Source organism: Ranitomeya imitator, chromosome 8 (genome assembly GCF_032444005.1).
Source record: "Ranitomeya imitator isolate aRanImi1 chromosome 8, aRanImi1.pri, whole genome shotgun sequence".
In the NCBI taxonomy this organism is placed as follows: Eukaryota; Metazoa; Chordata; class Amphibia; order Anura; family Dendrobatidae; genus Ranitomeya; species Ranitomeya imitator.
This window is the reverse complement of record NC_091289.1, coordinates 77,530,095-77,553,437: the sequence shown is the minus strand read 5'-3', so window position 1 is coordinate 77,553,437 and position 23,343 is coordinate 77,530,095. Positions and strand designations below refer to the sequence as shown.

At 46.0% G+C, this 23,343-nt stretch overlaps 1 protein-coding gene across 2 annotated transcripts in view; it reads left to right on the top strand.

Moving 5' to 3' along the window:
* RRP7A (ribosomal RNA processing 7 homolog A) overlaps positions 1-23,343 on the top strand; it is a 70,965-nt gene that overhangs the window by 730 nt on the left and 46,892 nt on the right. For both annotated transcript variants that reach the window (XM_069737111.1, XM_069737110.1), the window contains exons 2-4: positions 290-417; positions 774-899; positions 22,669-22,792. In XM_069737111.1, coding sequence (XP_069593212.1) covers positions 290-417; positions 774-899; positions 22,669-22,792 — 378 coding nt within the window. The remainder of the gene's footprint in view (positions 1-289; positions 418-773; positions 900-22,668; positions 22,793-23,343) is intronic.

Here is a 23,343-nt window from a genome sequence, read left to right as displayed (position 1 = left end):
ATGGGTAGGATTAGGCCACACCATACATGCGCTTGCCTGGTTTTTCCCTTACAGATGCCAGAAAATCCATTGTAAGCAGATGAGAATCAAACGTGCGGAGTTTAATAACATGGACACAGCCGTTCAAACATCTATGTGGCTAGTTGTTTATAACTTCATGGCTAGTACTGTTTGGTCTGTTTTTAGCCCACATAAGATTACTTGTGTGAATAATGCCTTACAGGAGCTGTCCCCTGAGCTGGTTCCCCACTTTCACATACTGGTGAATTAACCTCTTTTTCTCCTTTAGCCTTGCCAATCCAATTCTCTGAAGAACAGAAAGCGCACCACTGCTTGTATGCCAAAGAACAGCAAGTCACAGCAGGCTCAGAAAAGAATTCAGTGCTGGTAGTTAATGTCCCAGCATACGTCACCAAGGTGAGGAGCGGGCATCTCTTCAGACTAGAGATGAGTGCATGGGTATGTGCAACCTCGGTCTAGGTCAGTGCTCTCTGTCTATGGGCAGGGGCTGCACGAATTTCCTGAACTTCTGGGATCCCAGGCCTGGTTATGATTAACCCTGTGCACCGCGCAGATGACATCATGCCTGGCTGGCAATTGTAACACCGCACCAGGGAAACTAGAAGCCCAGGAAAGTCTCGCTACTGCTGTCCATGGCCAGAGAGCAATGACTTGGACTGGGGTTGCTCAAAGCCATCCACTCATGTTCACGATTTCAGACATGATGTCCTCAGTGATGACAAGGAATCATTCTCATTAGTCTTTCTCTCTAGAAATGTTTATCCGATATCTTCAGTTCTTGTGGCTTTGTGGAATCTGTGACACTACTTGACAAAATGGAACCTTCTGTAAAAAAACGTGCGGAGGATTATAGATACTTCAACCAGCAAGCAATTAAGGTGAGACTCGAGCCATTGATCAAGTTTTGTCACAGTCTGCTCTGATCCCTGATAATCAGTTTAAAGGTCCAAATGTAAAATAGAATGTTGCTTGCTGCTGTGTGACATTGTATTTAACTGGTTTGTGCACCTTTGATTGCATTTACATACTTGCATTCACATCTGACTAGTCTCTGCTTCATCCAATGTTCTACTCAGGGAAATGGCAGTAACTAGTCGGCATGTGACCGCAAGTATGAAACGGCAGAAACCAGAGAACTAAACTGAATACTAATGGTCAGTACATTACACACTGTTGATTTTCTGCAATCAGTACAGCTTGATAAAATTTTACTCCAGTATGGACAACCCCTTTCAATGAATACATGTTATAAACGGAAGATGCAAGGATTCTGGCTGGACATACATGGAGAGCAGTGTTTTCACACTCTACAAATGTATCTTGCCTTTTAACTAACTAGTGCAGCATATGTTATAAAAGAATAATGTAAACACTTTGCAGTTTGCCTTGTGTTTATCTGACAGGGCTATGGAGATGGTAAGCCAAAACGCAGACTCCTCAATTTCCCTGACTGACCCCAAAGCCCTGGTCACTGTTGAGCATAGACATAAAGTGCAGCACAGATTCATCTCAACTAAAAGCAGATATACTTACATCAGGAACAGAACAGACTTTTATAGGACATTTCATAACGTTCCCAAATTCTTATGAAAACATTTATAGCACATCCTGCATTTAAATACTGTACCCAATTTATTATATATTTTAGGAATCAGTCCTTTTTATACCGAATCCACAGCCCTGGTGTCTGATATAATCGATGCACCCTGTTTTTGAAGTCTGCCTTCTTGAGAGCTTATGTTCCTCTGATATGGCTTCCCTAATGCAGACATTTCCCATGACACCAACGTTTCATCATAAAGCTCTTTCTCCTAACCAATGGCAGCAGTGATGGATCAGTGATATTGCAGCTGTGCCCTGATGTATGCCGCAGCTTTTTGTGTCCCCTGTGCGCGGCGCGCTCTGCGCGTGTCCCCAGTGCGCGGCGCAAATTCCACATTTTGACTCCTCAGATCAGAGCACATCTTGCAAATTTTGTGCACCTCTTTTCCTATGTGGTTTTTTTTTTGTTTTGTTTTGTTTTTTTAGCTTGCATCTTTGGTTTGCTTTGTCTTGTTTCCATGTGGAAGGTATGGATTTAGACTGCAATTTTTCCAGGAAGACCATTTCTGTACAGCCGCCTTTGAATAGTAGATGGGTGCAGCTGGGTTCAACTGGTCGCTTCCTTTTCTGACTTCATGGCATCGCTAGACATATTCCAATTTGGAAGAGAAATAATGATTTTTCATCTGGGCCATTAAGTTTTCTTGACAGACTTCTGTGTTTTATAGTTCTTGACTTATTTTTCTTTCTGTTTTTGCGTTTGGTGTCCTCGATACTGAGAAATGCAGGCAGGTGTTTATCCATCATCTACTAAGGCCATCAGGGAGTCATCTGATTGCCTCCAACTATATTCTGCAGTAGGATAATGACCCCAAATATACATGAGACACCTGTGGCATATAGAATGTTAGAGTTGGAAGGGCCCTCCCATGGTCACCGTCTCCATCTCCCTGCTCAATGCAGGATTTGCTAAACCATCTGACAGATGTCTGTGCAGCCTCTGTTTAAAGACTTCCATTGAAGGAAAACTCCCCACCTCTTGTGGCGGCCTGTTCCACTCATTGATCACCCTCACTGTCAAAAAGTTTTTTCTAATATCTAATCTGTGACATTCTTTGAGATATTTGTAGACAGCCTCGGACTGGCCCATAGGGAAACAGGGGAAACCCCCCGGTGGGCCCCTGTGCAAATCGGGGCCCCCAACCTTACTGTATGGGCAGTACTTGTCATAATTCACTTGATTCACTCTGATCAGAAAAAGCAGCATCTCATAATTCATTAACCAAACTACCCAGTTTATTATTATATAGAGATATAGCTGAATTTGTTAACCAGGGTTGTGTAATATTTGTATGCAGGTGAAAAGTGGGCCCCTAAAGTCAATGTTATTGGTGGACACCCCAGTCCGACACTGTTTGTAGACAGCTATTAAGTCTCCTCTTAGCCTTTTTTGCAAGCAAAACATCCCCAGACCCTTTAGGGTATGTGTCCACGTTCAGGATTGCATCAGGATTTGGTCAGGATTTTTCATCAGTATTTGTAAGCCAAAACCAGGAGTGGAACAATTAGCAGAAAAGTATAATAGAAACATATGCTCCACTTCTGTATTTATCACCCACTCCTGGTTTTGGCTTACAAAAACTGATGGAAAATCCTGACCAAATCCTGATGCAATCCTGAACGTGGACACATACCCTTAACGTTCCTCTTAGGACAAACTTTTTGCAGTCCGCTCACCATCCTGGTAGCTCCTCTCTGAACGTGCTCCAGTTTTTCTATGTTTTTTTTTTTTTCAAATGTGATTCCCGGAACTGGAGCCTGTGATCTATTAGTATACACAAATCTTTTTCACGCATGCTGTTGCCTAGTTGTATTCCTCCCATTCTGTAGTAACTTTTTGTTTTTTCTTGCCCAGATGCAGAATTTTGCATTTCTCTCTGTTAAATACTATTCTATTAGTCGCTGCCCCTTATTTAAGCTTATCTAGATCCTTCTGAATCCTACATCTGTCTTCTCTAGTGTTACCTATCCCTCCTAGCTTAGCATAGTCTGCAAATGTGATCATTTTACCTTCAGTTCTCTTATCTAGATCATGTATAAAAACGTTAGAGAACACTGGGGCCATGACAGAGCCTTGTGGTACCCCACTTAAAACACTCTTCCAATTGGATGTGAAACCATTTATTAAACTAAATAGCAAAGCCACTAGAGACTCAAGGTCTACAAAAATTCAATTTTCAACAGCAGAAAAAAGGCAGCAACACTTACCTGCCCAGATCTTAGAACAAATGCACTGCAGGGTGCAGCCACCCCATAAAGCAAGATGTTAGCAACACAGGTGCAAAATACCAGATTAACAGTCACTCTCCACATACCCACTCCTGGAGGGGGTGACTGCCCAGTATAAGGCCCCGTCACACATAGCGACGCTAAAGCGATCCCGACAACGATACGACCTGTCAGGGATCGTTGCTGCGTCGCTATGTGGTCGCTGGTGAGATGTCAAACAGTGAGATCTCCCCAACGACGCAGCAGCGATGCGGCGACCTGTACAACGATGCTATTTCATGACGATTCAATGGGACGTCCTGTTAACGAGGTCGTTGGTAAGGTGTCAAACACAGCGATGTGTGCTACCCAGCGGGACCTCAACGATCAAAAAATGGTCCAGGCCATTCCGACACGACCAGCGATCTCACAGCAGGGGCCTGGTCGCTGCTACGTGTCACACATAGCGAGATCGTTACTGAGGTCGCTGTTGCGTCACAAAACTTGTGACTTAGCAGCGATCTCGCTAGCGATCTCGCTGTGTGTGACGGGGGCTATACAATTGCACAATAAAGGCCTACATGGGGCGTTGTTCACACAATGGTACTGCATAGTGTCTGGTTCACAGCCTATTAGTTACGCCCCTACTTTTCGTTTAGGCGGGCTGGCCAGTACACTCTCAATGCATCCCAGTGCGAACACCCCTCATGCGAGACCGAACGTGTTTGGGCTTGGCTGCACCCCGAAAAATATAGTGCAAAAAATATTCAAAAATAGTGAGGTATTGGTTGATATTTTGGCCAAAATACAATTTTTTGAGTGAGTATGATCACTGAGCAGTTATGAATCCACCTAACCGTAGCCTTGTCAATCCCATACTTGGTATTTTTTTTCAATAAGGAAAGTATCAAATATAGAATCGTATGCTCGGCACAGGCTCCCTGCGGCATAGCTTCAACCTGACTCTGCTGTATCTCTTTTCTTAGATGAAGCTGGTATAATAGGCCAGATTTATTCAACTTTCTAGAAGAAAAACTTTGCTGCCCATAGCAAACAATTAGCACAGCTTTCATTGTACCAGAGCAGAATAGAAAATGAAAGCTGTATGGGAGGGATTTGATGGGTGATGTCATGCTTTGGCTTACAGGAAGTCAGAGACTGACATCTTTTATACACATTAAATCGAACCTGTCACCAGGTTTGGCCGATATAAAGTAACGCCACCACATTTCAAGGTTTATCTACAGCATTCTATAATGCTGTATATTTGCCCACAACGTGACCCGTAAGACAAAAAAAAATAACGTTTATTATACTCACCCGGGGGGACGGTCCGGTCCCATGGGTGTCGCAGGTCTTGGCCCAGCGCCTCCCATCTTGTTACGATCGTTGTCCTTCTTGCTTCATGTGGATTGTTCCGCCTGCTTGCTTCCTCGTTATCGCGCTGCTGCGCAGGCGTACTTCTCTGACCTGTTGAGGGCAGAGCAAAGTACTGCAGTGCGCAGGTGCCGGGGCTCTTTGACCTTTCCCAGCGCTTGCGCACTTCAGTACCTTGCTCTGCCCTCAACAGGTCAGAGAAGTATGCCTGCGCAGAAGCATGATGCCAGAGAGATTGTGTGGATGACATAGGGATGGTTCATCGACATGAAGCAAGCAGGAGGACAGCGATCGTAACAAGATCGGAGGTGCCAGAACAAGACCTGGAACACCCCTCGGACCGGACCGCCCCGCAGGTGAGTATAATAAGTTATTTTTCTTGTCTTACAGGTCGGGTTGGGGGCAGATATACAGCATTATAGAATGCTGTATATCAGCCCCGAAAGGTGGTGGCCTTACTTCATAGCAGCCAAACCTGGTGACAAGTTCCCTTTAATGCATGTACTGGACTGGTTTTCAAACTTGAAGTCTTATGAACCAACTTCCTAGCATAAAACGGGAAATGTACAGCTGTAGTTGGGGATTAAAGACATCAACCCCTTTCTGCCAGCTGACGGAATAGTACGTCAGCTGGCAGATCCCCTGCTTTGAGGTGGGCTCCGGCGGTGAGCCCACCTCAAAGCCGCGACATGTCAGCTGTTTTGTACAGCTGACATGTGCGCGCAATGAGCGCGAGCGGAATCGTGATCCGCCCGCGCCCATTAACTAGTTAAATGCCGCCGTCAAGCGCTGACAGCGGCATTTAACTAGCGCTCCCGGCCGCGCGGCCGGAGCTCCTCGCACCGCTAACCCCCGTCACATGATCAGGGGTCAGCGGTGCATTGCCATAACAACCAGAGGTCTCCTTGAGACCTCTATGGTTGTTGATGGCCGATTGCTTTGAGCGCCACCCTGGGGTCGGCGTTCAAAGTACACCTACATTTCTGCTACATAGAGGTGATCTGTACTTCACCTCTATGTAGCAGAGCCGATCGAGTTATGCATGCTTCTAGCCTCCTATGGAGGCTATTGAAGCATGCCAAAATTTAAAAAAAAAGTGTTTAAAAATATAAAAAAATATATAAAAGTTCAAATCACCCCCCTTTCGCACCAATCAAAATAAAACAATTGAAAAAAAATCAAACATACACACATTTGGTATCGCCGCGTTCAGAATCGCCCGATCTATCAATAAAAACAAAGGATTAACCTGACCACTAAATGGCGTAGCGAGAAAAAAAAAATCAAAACGCCAAAATTACGTTTTTTTGGTTGCCGCGACATTGCATTAAAATGCAATAACGGGCGATCAAAAGAACGTATCTACACCAAAATGGTATCATTAAAAATGCCAGCTCGGCACGCAAAAAATAAGCCCTCACCTGACCACAGATCACGAAAATTGGAGACGCTACGGGTATCGGAAAATCGCGCAATTTTTTTTTTTTTTAACCCCTATCTGACCTCGGACAGGATAGTACGTCTGAGGTCAGATCCCCCTGCTTTGATGCAGGGCTCCGCGGTGAGCCCGCATCAAAGCCGGGACATGTCAGGTGTTTTGAACAGCTGACATGTGCCCGTAATAGGCGCGGGCAGAATCGCGATCTGCCCGCACCTATTAACTAGTTAAATGCCGCTGTCAAACGCAAACAGCGGCATTTAACTACCGCTTCCGGACGGGTGGCCGGAAATGACGTCATCGCCGACCCCGTCACATGATCGGGGGTCGGTGATGCGTCAGGATGGTAACCATAGAGGTCCTAGAGACCTCTGTGGTTACTGATCACCGGTGGCTGTGAGCGCCACCCTGTGGTCGGCGCTCACAGCACACCTCCATTTCTGCTACATAGCAGCGATCAGCAGATCGCTGCTATGTAGCAGAGGCGATCGTGCTGTGCCTGCTTCTAGCCTCCCATGGAGGCTATTGAAGCATGGCAAAAGTAAAAAAAAAAAAAAATGTTAAAAAAATAAAAAAAATATAAAGTTTAACCCCTTTCTGCCATTAGACGTACTATTGCGTCCATGTGGGGTGGGCTTTACTTCCCAAGGACGCAATAGTACGTCATGTGCGATCGGCAGCGCTCACGGGGGGAGCGCCGCCGATCGCGGCCGGGTGTCAGCTGTTTATCGCAGCTGACATCCGGCACTATGTGCCAGGAGCGGTCACGGACCGCCCCCGGCACATTAACCCCACGGCACACCGCGATCAAAGATGATCGCGATGTGCCGGCGGTACAGGGAAGCACCGCGCAGGGAGGGGGCTCCCTGCGGGCTTCCCTGAGCCCCCCGCAGCAACGCGATGTGATCGCGTTGCTGCGAGGGTCTCACCTCCCTCCCTGCTCCCTCCAGCCCCGGATCCAAGATGGCCGCGGATCCGGGTCCTGCAGGGAGGGAGGTGGCTTCACAGAGCCTGCTCAGAGCAGGCACTGTGAAGCAGCCTGCACTCCTATCAGATCAGTGATCTGACAGAGTGCTGTGCAAACTGTCAGATCACTGATCTGTGATGTCCCCCCCTGGGACAAAGTAAAAAAGTAAAAAAAAAAATTTCAAATGTGTAAAAAAAAATAAAAAAAAATATTCCAAAATAATGAAAAAAAAATAAAAATATTATTCCCATAAATACATTTCTTTATCTAAATAAAAAAAACAAAACAATAAAAGTACACATATTTAGTATCGCCGCGTCCGTAACGGCCCGACCTATAAAACTGGCCCACTAGTTAACCCCTTCAGTAAACACCGTAAGAAAAAAAAAAAAAAAAACGAGGCAAAAAACAACGCTTGATAATCATACCGCCGAACAAAAAGTGGAATAACACGCGATCAAAAAGACAGATATAACTAACCATGGTACCGCTGAAAACGTCATCTTGTCCCGCAAAAAACGAGCCGCCATACAGCATCATCAGCAAAAAAATAAAAAAGTTATAGTCCTGAGAATAAAGCGATGCAAAAATAATTATTTTTTCTATAAAATAGTTTTTATCGTATAAAAGCGCCAAAACATAAAAAAATGATATAAATGAGGTGTCGCTGTAATCGTACTGACCCGAAGAATAAAACTGCTTCATCAATTTTACCAAACGCGGAACGGTATAAACGCCTCCCCCAAAAGAAATTCATGAATAGCTGGTTTTTGGTCATTCTGCCTCACAAAAATCGGAATAAAAAGCGATCAAAAAATGTCACGTGCCCGAAAATGTTACCAATAAAAACATCAACTCGTCCCGCAAAAACCAAGACCTCACATGACTCTGTGGACCAGAATATAGAAAAATTATAGCTCTCAAAATGTGGTAACGCAAAAAATATTTTTTGCAATAAAAAGCGTCTTTCAGTGTGTGACGGCTGCCAATCATAAAAATCCGCTAAAAAACCCGCTATAAAAGTAAATCAAACCCCCCTTCATCACCCCCTTAGTTAGGGAAAAATTAAAAAAATGTATTTATTTCCATTTTCCCATTAGGGCTAGGGTTAGAGTTAGGGCTAGGGTTAGGGCTAGGGTTAGGGCTAGGGTTAGGGCTAGGGCTAGGGCTAGGGTTAGGGCTAGGGTTAGGGCTAGGGTTAGGGTTAGGGCTAGGGTTAGGGCTAGGGTTAGGGCTAAGGTTAGGGTTAGGGTTAGGGCTAGGGCTAGGGCTAGGGTTAGGGTTAGGGCTAGGGTTAGGGCTAGGGCTACAGTTTGGGTTGGGGCTAAAGTTACAGTTAGGGTTTAGATTACATTTACGGTTGGGAATAGGGTTGGGATTAGGGTTAGGGGTGTGTCAGGGTTAGAGGTGTGGTTAGGGTTACTGTTGGGATTAGGGTTAGGGATGTGTTTGGATTAGGGTTTCAGTTATAATTGGGGGGTTTCCACTGTTTAGGCACATCAGGGGCTCTCCAAACGCGACATGGCGTCTGATCTCAATTCCAGCCAATTCTGCGTTGAAAAAGTAAAACAGTGCTTCTTCCCTTCCGAGCTCTCCCGTGTGCCCAAGCAGGGGTTTACCCCAACATATGGGGTATCAGCGTACTCAGGACAAATAGGACAACAACTTTTGGGGTCCAATTTCTCCTGCTACCCTTGGGAAAATACAAAACTCGGGGCTAAAACATATTTTTTGTGGGAAAAAAAAGATTTTTTATTTTCACGGCTCTGCGTTATAAACTGTAGTGAAACACTTGGGGGTTCAAAGTTCTCACAACACATCTAGATTAGTTCCCTGGGGGGTCTAGTTTCCAATATGGGGTCACTTGTGGGGGGTTTCTACTGTTTAGGTACATTAGGGGTTCTGCAAATGCAATGTGACGTCTGCAGACCATTCCATCTAAGTCTGCATTCCAAATGGCGCTCCTTCCCTTCCGAGCTCTGCCATGCGCTCAAACGTTGGTTTCCCCCAACATACGGGGTATCAGCGTACTCAGGACAAATTGGACAACAACTTTTGGGGTCGAATTTCTCCTCTTACCCTCGGGAAAATACAAAACTGGGGGCTAAAAAATAATTTTGGGGGGAAAGATTTTTTTTTTTAATTTTCACGGCTCTGCGTTACAAACTGTAGTGAAACACTTGGGGGTTCAAAGCTATCACAACACATCTAGATGAGTTCCTTAGGGGGTCTAGTTTCCAAAATGGTGTCACTTGTGGGAGGTTTCTACTGTTTAGGTACATTAGGGGCTCTGCAAATGCAATGTGACACCTGCAGACCATTCCATCTAAGTCCTCATTCCAAATGGAGCTCCTTCCCTTCCGAGCCCTCCCATGCGCCCAAACAGTGGTTCCCCCCCACATATGGGGTATCAGCGCACTCAGGACAAATTGGACAACAAATTGTGGGGTCGAATTTCTCCTTTTACCCTCGGAAAAATACAAAACTGGGGGCTAAAAAATAATTTTTGTGGGAAAAAATTTTTGTTTTATTTTTACGGCTCTCCATTATAAACTTCTGTGAAGCCCTTGGTGGGTCAAAGCGCTCAGCACACATCTAGATAAGTTCCTAAGGGGGTCTACTTTCCAAAATGGTGTCACTTGTGGGGGGTTTCTACTGTTTAGGTACATTAGGGGCTCTGCAAACGCAATGTGACACCTGCAGACCATTCCATCTAAGTCTGCATTCAAATGGCACTCCTTCCCTTCTGAGCCCTCCCATGTGCCCAAACAGTGGTTCCCCCCACATATGGTGTATCATCGCACTCAGGACAAATTGGGCAACAAATTTTGGGGTCCAATTTCTCCTGTTACCCTCAGGAAAATACAAAACTGGGGGCTAAAAAAATAATTTTTGTGGGAAAAAAATTTTGTTTTATTTTTACGGCTCTGCATTATAAACTTCTGTGAAGCACTTGGTGGGTCAAAGTGCTCACCACACCTCTAGATAAGTTCCTTAGGGGGTCTACTTTCCAAAATGGTGTCATTTGTGGGGGGTTTCAATGTTTAGGCACATCAGTGGCTCTTCAAACGCAACATGGCGTCCCATCTCAATTCCTGTCAATTTTGCTTTGAAAAGTCAAACGGCGCTCCTTCCCTTCCGAGCTCTCCCATCCGCCCAAACAGTGGTTTACCCCCACATATGGGCTATCAGCGTACTCAGGACAAATTGTACAACAACTTTTGGGGTCCAATTTCTTCTCTTACCCTTGGGAAAATAAAAAATTGGGGGCGAAAAGATAATTTTTGTGAAAAAATATGATTTTTTATTTTTACGGTTCTACATTATAAACTTCTGTGAAGCACTTGTTGGGTCAAAGTGCTCACCACACCTCTAGATAAGTTCCTTAGGGGGTCTACTTTCCAAAATGGTGTCACTTGTGGGGGGTTTCAATGTTTAGCCACATCAGGGGCTCTCCAAACGAAACATGGCGTCCCATCTCAATTCCAGTCAATTTTGCATTGAAAAGTCAAATGGCACTCCTTCGCTTCCGAGCTCTGCCATGCGCCCAAACAGTGGTTTACCCCCACATGTGGGGTATTGGCATACTCAGGACAAATTGTACAACAATGTTTGGGGTCCATTTTCTCCTGTTACCCTTGGTAAAATAAAACAAATTGGAGCTGAATTACATTTTTTGTGAAAAAAAGTTAAATGTTCATTTTTATTTAAACATTCAAAAAATTCCTGTGAAGCACCAGAAGGGTTAATAAACTTCTTGAATATGGTTTTGAGCACCTTGAGGGGTGTAGTTTTTAGAATGGTGTCACACTTGGGTATTTTCTATCATATAGACCCCTCAAAATGACTTCAAATGAGATGTGGTCCCTAAAATAAAATGGTGTTGTAGATATGAGAAATTGCTGGTCAACTTTTAACCCTTATAACTCCCTAACAAAAAAAAATTTTGGTTCCAAAATTGTGCTGATGTAAAGTAGACATGTGGGAAATGTTACTTATTAAGTATTTTGTGTGACATATCTCTGTGATTTAATTGCATAAAAATTCAAAGTTGGAAAATTGCGAAATTTTCATAATTTTCGCCAAATTTCCGTTTTTTTCACAAATAAACGCAGGTACTATCAAATAATTTTTACCATTGTCATGAAGTACAATATGTCACGAGAAAACAATGTCAGAATCACCAGGATCCATTGAAGCGTTCCAGAGTTATAACCTCATAAAGGGACAGTGGTCAGAATTGTAAAAATTGGCCCGGTCATTAACGTGCAAACCACCCTTGGGGGTAAAGGGGTTAAATTACCCCCCTTTCGCCCCAATCAAAATAAATCAATAAAAAAAATATAAAATCTACGCATATTTGGTATCGCCGCGCTCAGAATCGCCCGATCAACTAAAAAAAAGCATTAACCTGATCGCTAAACAGCGTAGCGGAAAAAAAATTCAAACCGCCAGTATTACGTTTTTTTGGTCGCCGCGACATTGCATTAAAATGCAATAACGGGCGATCAAAAGAACGTATCTGCACCATAATGCTATAATTAAAAACGTAATCTCGGCACGCAAAAAATAAGCCCTCAACTGACCCCAGATCAATGGGAAAAATGGAGATGCTACGGGTATCGGAATATGGCGCAATTTTTTTTTTTTTTTTTTTTTTTTTAGCAAAGTTTGGAATTTTTTTTCACCACTTAGATAAAAAAATAACCTAGTCATGTTAGGTGTCTATGAACTCGTACTGACCTGGAGAATCATAATGGCAGGTCAGTTTTAGCATTTAGTGAACCTAGCAAAAAAGCCAAACAAAAAACAAGTGTGGGATTGCACTTTTTTTGCAATTTCACCACACTTGGAATTTTTTTCCCGTTTTCTAGTACACGACATGTTAAAACCAATGATGTCGTTCAAAAGTACAACTTGTCCCGCAAAAAATAAGCCCTCACATGGCCAAATTGACGGAAAAATAAAAAAGGTATGGCTCTGGGAAGGAAGGGAGTGAAAAACAAACACGGAAAAACGAAAAATCCCAAGGTCATGAAGGGGTTAATCAAAATTTGGAAAAAAAAATTTCACCACGTAGATAAAGAATAACCTAGACATGTTAGGTGTCTATGAACTCGTAATGACCTGGAGAATCATAGTGGCAGGTTAGTTTTAGCATTTGGTGAACCTAGCAAAAAAGCCAAACAAAAAACAAGTGTGAGATTGCACTTTTTTTGCAATTTCTTCACATTTGGAATTTTTTTCCCGCTTTCTGTTACATGGCATGGTAAAACTAATGGTATCGTTCAAAAGTACATATTGTCCCGCAAAAAATAAGCCCTCAAATGGCCATATTGACGGAAAAATAAAAAAGTTATGGCTCTGGGAAGGAGGGGAGCGAAAAACGAAAATGAAAAAGCGGAAAAAGCTCCGGGGGTGAAGGGGTTAAACAGTGAGAATATTGATGGGAGTAGACATCGTATACAGCTTTAGCAAAAATTAAGTGACCACTGCACAGTTTTATAAAAATCAGCTTCTCTACAAGTCTGACAGCCATTCCATTCCAGTGTCAGTTGAATTCCAACCAGAGTACACCTCATTCTACTGTACTTAATGTGCTTCTGATTGGGCGATCACCTGAACCAAATCTTATTTAACAAAGGAACGTTTAAAAAACACTGCTGTGGTGTTCATAATCCTCTTGCAATAGGACTAGCTGGATGGCAAAACAAGCGCTAGTAATATCCCAAAAGTAATGGGAATGAAAAAATAACTTTTAACCATGCCAAAAGAGTTGAAAAGAAAAGTCTTGAGTGAGGAAAAGACGGGCTCAATTCTGGCTTTACTAGCCGAGGGATACAGTGAGCATCATGTTGCCTCCATCCTTAAAATTTCAAAGACTGCAGTCCATTACAGCAAGGTCAAGCAGCAGACTTGGGGGCAACAAAGCTACAGATTGGCAGAGGGCGAAAAATACTCTGCACTGACCGGGAAGACAGTCATCTTATTCAAATGTCACTCAGCAACTGCAGGATAACATCAAGTGACCTACAAAAGGAATGGCAAATGGCTGGCAGCCGGGCTTAAGTACAGTTTGTAACAGGCTCCTAGAGGCAGGACTCAAGTCATGTAAAGCTAGAAAAAAGCCTTTCATCAATGAGAAGCAAAGGAGAGCCAGGCTGAAGTTTGCGGAAGACCTTAATGATTGGACAATAGAGGACTGGAGTAAGGTAATCTTCTCTAATGAGTCTAATCTTTAGCTTTGCCAAACACCTGGTCTTCTAATGGTTAGACTGAGACCTGAAGAGGCGTACAAGCCACAGTGTCTTGCACCCACTGTGAAATTTGGTGGAGGATCATGATGATATGGGGATGCTTCAGCAAGGCTGGAATTGGGCAGGTTAATCTTTGTGAATCGTATGAATCAAGCCGCATACAAGGTTATCCTGGGAAAACAGTTGATTCCTTCTACTCTGGCAGTGTTCCCCAACTCTGAGGACTGTTTTTTGCCAGCAGGACAATGCATAATGCCACACAGCTAGGTCAATCAAGGCGTGGATGAAGGACCACCACTTCAAATCCCTGTCATGGCCAGCCCAATCTCCAGACCTGAACACTATTGAAAACCTCTGGAATGTAATCAAGAGGAAGATGGATAGTCACAAGCCATCAAACAAAGAACTGCTTACATTTTTGTAAAAGGAGTGGCATAAGGTCACCAAAAGGCAGCGTGGAAAGACTGCTGGAAAGCATGCCAAGACGCATTAAATCTGTAATTAAAAATCATGGTTATTCCACAAAATAATGAACTCTGAACTCTTCCTAAGTTAAAACATTAGTATTGTTGCTTCTAAATGATTATGAACTTTTTTTTTTTTTTTTGCATTATTTGAGTTCTGCAAGCAATGCCTTTTTTTTTGACCATTTCTCATTTTCAGAAAATAAATACAAAATGTATTGCTTGGTACTTCGGAGACATGTTGTCAGTAGGTTAGTAGTTTATAGAATAAAAGAACAATTTACATTTTACTCAAAAATATACCTCTAAAGAGAAAAATCAGACAAACTGAAAATTTTGCAGTGGTCTCTTAAATGTTGCCAGAGCTGTGTGCATAGAAAATAATTACTGGAGTGCTGCTTTAAATTCTCCACCATGATATTGAGTCATCTTACGAGATTTTAGGTGTCAAATCACCCCATTAAAAACAAACAAAGAAACTGAGTAACCATCTTTGAAAGCATTTGTCACCATAGTAAGTGAGAGAAACTGGTGGCTGAGTATTCTCATTAAGCCAGCACTGGACCCACATGCAGTGCTTGTCACTCGCACCATTCCCAGGTGATGTGAAGTGTGTAACCTGCTGATATACTTGCAAGTCTAGTTAAACACTGCATACTACTTGCACTCATGAATTCTGCACGGAAAAAAATTGAATATCCCCAATTTATGCCCTAAATGGAGCTAATCCTTGTACAGTTCTGGACCTGTTGGCTATAACTTCGGCAAATTCAACACATGTGAATGTACTCTTACGCTTTAGAGGTGGCAGCCATTTTTCCTTTCTCTATTGCAGGATCTTTCTCATTTCCCTTTCCCTGGTGTCATTTGGTCCATACTCCTTATGTTACTCCTGTTGTTTTACAAACTTTTCTTTACATTCTTCACATCAGCCATTGAGATTGTGCATTTGAATATGAAATGTCTATTTTATTATTGGTTTTTAGGGTAACTTTTTATTTCTACTTGGCAGAATTACCGTACTTAGTGTTTATTACTAAGTGTTTATTACTTACTGTTGGGGTTCCTCAATGATCAGTCCTAGGCCCCCTCCTCCTCTCTTTGTTTGTCCAATAGGGGCAGTATACAATCAGAAGATTTGGTTTCCAGCACCATCTCTATGATGACACCAAATTATACACTTCTTCTCCTGATATCACGACTGCCTTTTCTCCTTCGCCACATTGGGGGACACAGGACCATGGGTGTTATGCTGCTGTCACTAGGAGGCTGACACTAAGCTGAGACAAAGGTTAGCTCCTCCCCTGCAGTATACACCCTCATGCTGGCTTCCAGAGACCCAGTTCAAGCTTAGTGTCCGTAGGAGGCACACTGAATTTAATTCTCTCCCTTTTTTATCGGACGAAGGGGCGACGGAACCTTTCAAGGCTCCGATATCCCCGAACCAACAACAGGCGAGCACGGGAGTTCACCTCTCCGAACCCTCTCCTGCGACGTGGGATGCCACTGCCTGAGTGAGCTAATTTTTGGCGGCGATGGGCCTTTTCTAGGGACCGATGTCCCCCCCCCCCCCCCCTTACAGACGAGCACATGGAGTGTCCTCCACGTATCCTCTTCTGCAGCCAGGTCTTCTTTGCCGGACATCTGCTCAGCCCACCAGGTTTTCCCTCGGCTGCTCAGAGGCACTTTACTTTGTGGCGTCCGTGCAGCCCCCACTGTATCACCACTGAATATGCGGTTGATGGAAGGAGGCGGATGGTTCCTCTCCACCCCCCTTTCAGGGGATGGTGGATGGAGGCCCCCCAATCCCGGCACCGTCCTAATCTAGAGATCCGCGGGCACAGCTCACCTGTCCCAGGATCCTGTGTGCAGCAAGAGTCGGCGTTCCACCCTCTATTTGGGGTAAGAGCCTCGCGGGGGGGGGGGGTTGGGGGTCAGCTGCTCTCCGGTCCTGGAGGGTCCTTCTTAGCAGCGGCTCGTTTTTTTCTGGGTCCCCTTAGCCTCCGGCGCTCAGCGGCTGCGCGCCGGGCCGAAGCCGCAAATTTAGTCCCCGGCTTCGGCCTAGCACAGGCTGCATCCCGATAGGCTCAGCCCCCCTTTTCGCGTCATCCTGCGGCGCCGCCCTCCAGTCCTGGCGCTTCTCGCTGTCTGCGAGATTTCCTTTCTTCTAATCTCGGCGGCCATCTTGTATTTTTCTCTGCACGCCGCAGCTCCAGCTCTCCAGCCACAGCTTCCCCCCCACGTGCAGCGCTTTGAACGCCGGCTGTCGCCAGCACCACCACCGCCGTCTCTCTCCCTCTGCGGGACACAGGACCACGGGTAAGGAGACCACGTGAGGTTCTCCCCTGCAGCGCCGCCCTCGCTTCCTTAGTTATAGACCCTGAGGTCTATCTTACATTAGGGTACACCATGTCCCAGTCAAAGACTAAAATGTCCTCAAAGGTGCATACTACCTTTTTTTTTTTTTTTTTTCTGCGTGTACCACCTGCCAGGCTCCACTTCCTCGGCCTCAGAGTTCCCCTCTCTGCTCAGCCTGCGATGCCCCAAGTGCCCAGGAGCCCTCCACCGACCCCGGTGTATCTAGTCCCCCTGCGTGGGTCGCTTCACTGTCTCAGTCCGTGAATTTTTTTAGCCAATGCTATCAAATCCATTCAGAACCCGCCTGGAGAGCGGGGCAATCCTTTTCATGGGTTAAGAGATCCCTCCGTAACAGGGGAATCGTCGGCCAGCAGGGGCCGCTCTCTCCGGAAAGAAGCACGGTCATCCAGAAAACGGATCTGCACTACCTCTCCTGAGCACTCACCACGCCAGTCAGCTTCTGGCAGTTCCACCTCTCGCTCACCCTCTTTAGGGGCTCGTAGCGTTCACGACTGAGTCTGATGTATCCTTAGACCCCGATGCTCCGGAGTTTAGATCTACAGTTGACTCCCTCATTGAGGCAGTTAATCACTCCCTCAAAGTGGACGATGACCCTAATTCTGCTCCGGACCACTCAGTCTCCTTTACTAGAGCCAAGCGTTCTCAAAAGACGTTCGCCTCTCACCCAGATTTCCTGGATATAGTCAGGCAACACAGGGAGCGCCCGGATAAGCGTTTCACGGGCAAAAAGGCCCTGGAATCGAAGTATCCCTTTTCCGCAGATCTCGTTAAATACTGGACGGAATCCCCTTTGGTAGATCCTCCGGTTTCGCGCCTAGCTTCCAAAACTCTCTTATCCGTTCCAGATGGTGCTTCAATTAAGAATCCCACAGAACGCCAGCTAGATTCCCTAGCTCGCTCAGTGTACGAAGCCTCAGGTTCTTCCCTATCTCCCTCCTTCGCCGCGGCTTGGGTGGCCAAGGCAATGGTTTCCTGGGCAGATGCCCTAGCAAAATCCATTCAGGAACAGGATCTCCCGTCTGAGGTGGCGGACCTTGCCAAACAGATTGCCATGGTTGGTGATTACGTGATGTACGCATCTCTCGATGCAGCGAACTGTGCAGCAACGGCGGCTTCAAATGCCATCACCATCAGAAGAGCTATTTGGCTCAGACAGTGGCGCGCAGATTCCTCCTCTAAAAAGTCTCTGATTTCCCTTTTCTGAGCGGGCGTCTTTTTGGAGAAAAGCTAGACCAGCTTATTTCCGACGCTACAGGGGGGAAGAGCAAGTTCCTTCCCCAACAGAGGCCCAAGGCTGCCTTCCAGCACCAACCATATTTTCGCTTTCGGCCCTTTCGTAGCAGTCCAGCCTGGTCCAATCCTGCCGCCTCTTCCAGATTGGACCGATCCGCTCGCTCAGAGAGGTTCGTCCCTCTTTCAGGCCGAATCAGTCCTGGTGAGGAAAGCCTAGGCAACCCAGAACCAGAGGGTCCAGGCCTGCCAGATTCCCTTCGCAATGACTCGGGAACTGTTCCAGTTGACACCTCCAAAGTAGGCGGACGTCTATTTCTTTTTCAGCAAGCCTGGCTCTTCGTCATCCACGACGAATGGGTCAGGGATCTGGTATCGTCTGGCTACAAAATAGTTCTCTGCCTCCCCTCCAGCACGCTTTTTTCCCTCTCGTCTCCCGAGTTCGGGGGCTCAGTCTCGCGCCCTTCTTTGCGCCATTCATTCCCTCCGCCAGAGCGGGGTCATTGTTCCGAGGTTCAGAAGTTTTTACTCAAACCTCTTCGTCGTGCCAAAAAAGGACAGGAAAGTGTGCCCCATTTTGGACCTGAAGCTCCTGAACAAGTGCGTAAAAGTACGGCACTTCAGGATGGAATTGCTCCGGTCGGTCATCTCGATGGAGAGAGGGGAATACCTGGCATCAATAGACATCAAGGATGCCTATCTTCATATTCCAATATTCCCGCCACATCAAAGGTTCCTCCGCTTTGCCATTCTAGAGGACCATTTCCAATTCACGGCCTTACCCTTCGGTCTTACCACGGCGCCCAAGGTATTCACGAAAGTCATGGCCATTGTTCACTCTCGAGGAGTGGTCGTGTTGCCTTACTTAGACAACCTCCTCATAAAAGGTCCGTCTTATCAGGCCTGCGAGGCAAGCGTCCGCATTACCTTGGATTCTCTTTCGCGCCTGGGCTGGCTGATCAACTTGGACAAGTCCTCTCCCGTTCCTGCCCGACGGATCTCCTTTCTGGGAATGATCCTGGACACCTCACGGGGACTGGTCTTGCATCCTCGGTCCAAGGCCCAAGAGCTTCAGCATGGGGCTCGGACGCTCTGCCATCCTCGTCCGCGACCCATTCGGTTCGCCATGAAGATCCTGGGCAAAATGGTAGCCGCAATAGAAGCGGTCCTTCGCTCAACTCCATCTCCGCCCCTTACAACATGCTCTGCTGGACAACTGGGACAGGAGTCCCTTATCCCTCGATCGTCCATGCCCTTTGTCCCCGCGGATCAGACAATCCCTCGTATGGTGGACCCTAGGTCCATCTCCTCCAGGGGAAGTCTTTTCTTCCGATCCGCTGGTTAGTAGTAACTACCGACGCCAGTCTCCTCGGCTGGGGTGCGGTGTTTCTACAACACTCTGCCCAGGGTCGTTGGACAGTTCGGGAGTCGAGGCTCCCTATAAACATCCTGGAGATTCGTGCGATCAGACTCGCCCTGAGACGCTTTCACTCCCTGCTAGCGGGTCACCCAATCCGAGTCCAATCGGACAATGTCACAGCGGTGGCATATATAAACCATCAAGGGGGTACCCGCAGCAGGGCGGCGATGCAGGAAGTCTCCCACATTCTTCGTTGGGCCGAAGCCAACCACTCCACCATTTCCGCGGTGCACATTCCGGGCGTCGAAAACTGGGCGGAGGACTTTGAGCCGTCAGGGCCTTGCCTCGGGGGAGTGGGAACTCCATCCAGAGGTTTTAAGGCAAATTTGCCTTCGCTGGGGGACCCCGGACGTGGATCTGATGGCGTCCAGATTTAACGCCAAGGTTCACAATTTCATTGCATGTTCTCAGGACTCCCAGGCTATCGGAGTGGACGCGCCGATATCCCCGTGGCATCAGTTCCAACTCCCGTACGTGTTTCCTCCGCTTCCCTTACTGCCGAAGGTGATCCGGAAGATCAAGACGGAGGGGGTTCCGGTCATTCTGGTCGCTCCGGATTGGCCACGTCGCGCTTGGTACGCGGAGCTCGTTCAGCTAGTAGCCGACGTCCCCTGGCGGTTACCAGACCGCCCAATCTGCTTCGCCAAGGGCCGATCTGCCACCAGAGCTCAGGGGCCCTACGTTTAACGGCGTGGCTGTTGGAACCTGGATTCTAACTCGAGCTGGTTTCTCTCAGCAGGTAATTCCCACCATGATAAGCACCCGCAAGGCGTCTTCCGCTTCCATCTACCACCGCACCTGGAAAGCCTTCTTCTCGTGGTGCAGGCTCTGAGGTCGCCCTCCGCTCGTTTTCTCTATCCCTTGCATTTTGGATTTCCTTCAGTCCGGCTTGGATTCCGGCTTGGCACTGAGTTGCCTCAAAGGTCAGATCTCAGCGTTATCCGTGTTATTCCAACGTAGGATCGCTGCCAACCTTCAAGTCAAGACTTTCATTCAGGGGGTCTCCCATGTGGTTCCCCCCTACAGAATGCCGCTAGAGACCTGTGATCTCAACTTGGTTCTGGGGGTTCTTCAGGAACCTCCGTTTGAGCCTCTTCAGGACGTTCCGCTTTCTGTCCTCTCCTGGAAGGTTGCCTTCCTTGTATCTGTGACGTCTATCAGACGGGTATCAGAATTGGCCGCTTTATCCTGCCGGGCTCCTTTTCTTGCTTTCCACCAGGACAAGGTGGTCCTACGCCCATCTCCGGCCTTTTTCCCTAAGGTGGTCTCAACTTTTCACCGTAACGAGGACATCATTCTCCCCTCTTTTTGCCCGAAGCCAAAACAGGGTCGAAAAAGCCCTTCATACCCTGGACGTGGTACGGGCTCTTAAGAGGTACATTTCCAGAACTGCTCATTTCAGAAAATCGGACTCCCTTTTTGTTCTCCCGGAGGGTCACAGAAAGGGTTTGGCTGCGTCTAAAGCCACGATAGCCAGATGGATTCGATCTGGTATCCAGGAATCCTATCGGGTCAGGGGCAGACCTATCCCGGCGGGGATTAGAGCACACTCCACTCGGTCGATGGGTGCTTCCTGGGCCATCCGGCACCAGGCAATGGCGGAGAAGGTTTGCAAGGCCGCAACGTGGTCCAGCCTGCATACTTTCACAAAGCACTACAATGTCCACGTTCATTCCTCTGCGGACGCGACCCTTGGCAGACGTATTCTGCGAGCGGCCGTCGCGCAATTGTAGTCAGATGGTACACAGAGTTATTTGGTTGTATTGTTCCCCTCCCAGGGACTGCTTTGGGACGTCCCATGGTCCTGTGTCCCCCAATGTGGCGAAGGAGAAATAGGGATTTTTGTGTGTACTCACCGTAAAATCTTTTTCTCCGAGCCACTCATTGGGGGACACAGCACCCACCCTGTTAGCCTGTTCGGCTCTTTACCTTTTTCAGTTTTTGACAGTTTTTTGACATGTTACACTCTGTTACATGATGTATTGTTATTCTCCTACTGCTTTTGCACTGAACTGGGTCTCTGGAAGCCAGCATGAGGGTGTATACTGCAGGGGAGGAGCTAACCTTTTTTTGTCTCAGCTTAGTGTCAGCCTCCTAGTGACGGCAGCATAACACCCATGGCCCTGTGTCCCCCAATGAGTGGCTCGGAGAAAAGGATTTTACGGTGAGTACACACAAAAATCCCTATTTTAGAAAACACCAGTGATTCTTACCGCTGTCTCTAACATCATGTCCTCCCTCTATCTGAAACTGAACCTGTCAAAAACTGAACCCCTCATGTTCTCTCCCTCTACTAAACTACCTTTGCCTGACATTGCCATCTCCGTGTGTGGTTCTACCATTACTCCCAAGCAACATGCCCGCTGCCTTGGGGACATCCTTGATTCTGAGCTTTCCTTCACCCTCCACATCCAATCATTGGCTCGCTCTTCTTTTCTGCATCTCAAAAACATTTCTAGAATTTGCCCTTTTCTTACTTTCGACACTGCAAAAACATTTACTGTTTCACTCATTCATTCTCGTCTGGACTATTGTAACTCTTAATAGGCCTCCCTCTTACCAAACTCTCCCCGCTCCAATCTGTCCTGAATGCTGCTGCCAGGATTATATTCCCCACCAAGCGTTACACCGATGCCTCTACCCTGTGCCAGCCATTACACTGGTTACCCATCCACTCCAGAATCCAGTACAAAACTATTACCCTCATCCACAAAGTGCTGCATGGCTCAGCACCACCCTACATCTCCTCCCTGGTCTCAGCCTACCACCCTACCCATGCTCTCCGTTCTGCTAATGATCTGAGGTTAGCATCCTCAATAATTAGAACCTTCCACTCCCGTCTCCAAGACTTTACACGTACTGCGCCGATTCTTTGGAAAGCACTACCCAGGTTAATAGGATTAATCCCCATAGTTTTAAGCGTGCCCTAAAAACACAGTTGTTCAGACTGGCCTACCGCCTCAACGCATTAACCTAACTGCAGCTTTACATGAACACCTGAGCCTTACACTATGGCTGGTCCAAACAATGAAAGCAATTGTTACCATCCACTTCTCGTGTCTCCCTTTTTTCCATAGATTGTAAGCTTGCGAGCAGGGCCCTCACTCCTCTTGGTATCTATTTTGAACTGTGATTTTTGTTATGCTGTAATGTCTATTGTCTGTAAAAAAAAATCCCCTCTATAATTTGTAAAGCGCTGCGGAATATGTTGGCACTATATAAATAAAATTATTATTTTGTTCTAGCTAGAATATAACTGTTTTCTGTCATTTCTAGAACAACCTTTCATATTTCCTGTATTACAGGGCTTTCAAGCAGCAAATATTGTGTTTAAAAATTCTTCAGGAATTCAGAAGTTTAGGTCCATCAAAGTCTGGACACCATTGATCATATCTAAAAGGGATGATTTTGTAAAAGCGGGACTACACAGTGAGTTTGTTACCTTTTTTGTATTTTTTTTCTTTTCTTATTTTGCTTCATACTTTTTTTTTTTTTACAGATATTTAAAAGGGCATTCCCATCTCCAAGATCCTATCCCAAAATGTAGTAGATATATTAGCAGATGTCTCCAAATAGAATAGTTCTCCTGATCAGCTTTATCAATTACCCCATGTTTAAGGCATTGAAGTAGCGTAGGTAGCCATGGTTACGAACACTGACTTGTCATAATCATGGCTATCAAACTTACTGCAATGCCCTACATTGGGTAAACGACATATCGAATCAGAAGAACCATACTACATTTCTATCTGGAACTATTTACAAATATTATTACTCCTAATACATATTGGGATATGATTTTGGATATGGGAATACTCCTTTTTAAATATAAAATATTTCTTTACTCCGGTTAGCCTTAAAGTAAAATATTCGTATGCCATTTTAAGGAGCATTCCTCTCTCCAAGATCCTATACCAATATGTAGTAGGTGTAATAATATTAGCAAATACCTCCAATTAGAAATGTAGTATAGTTTTTGG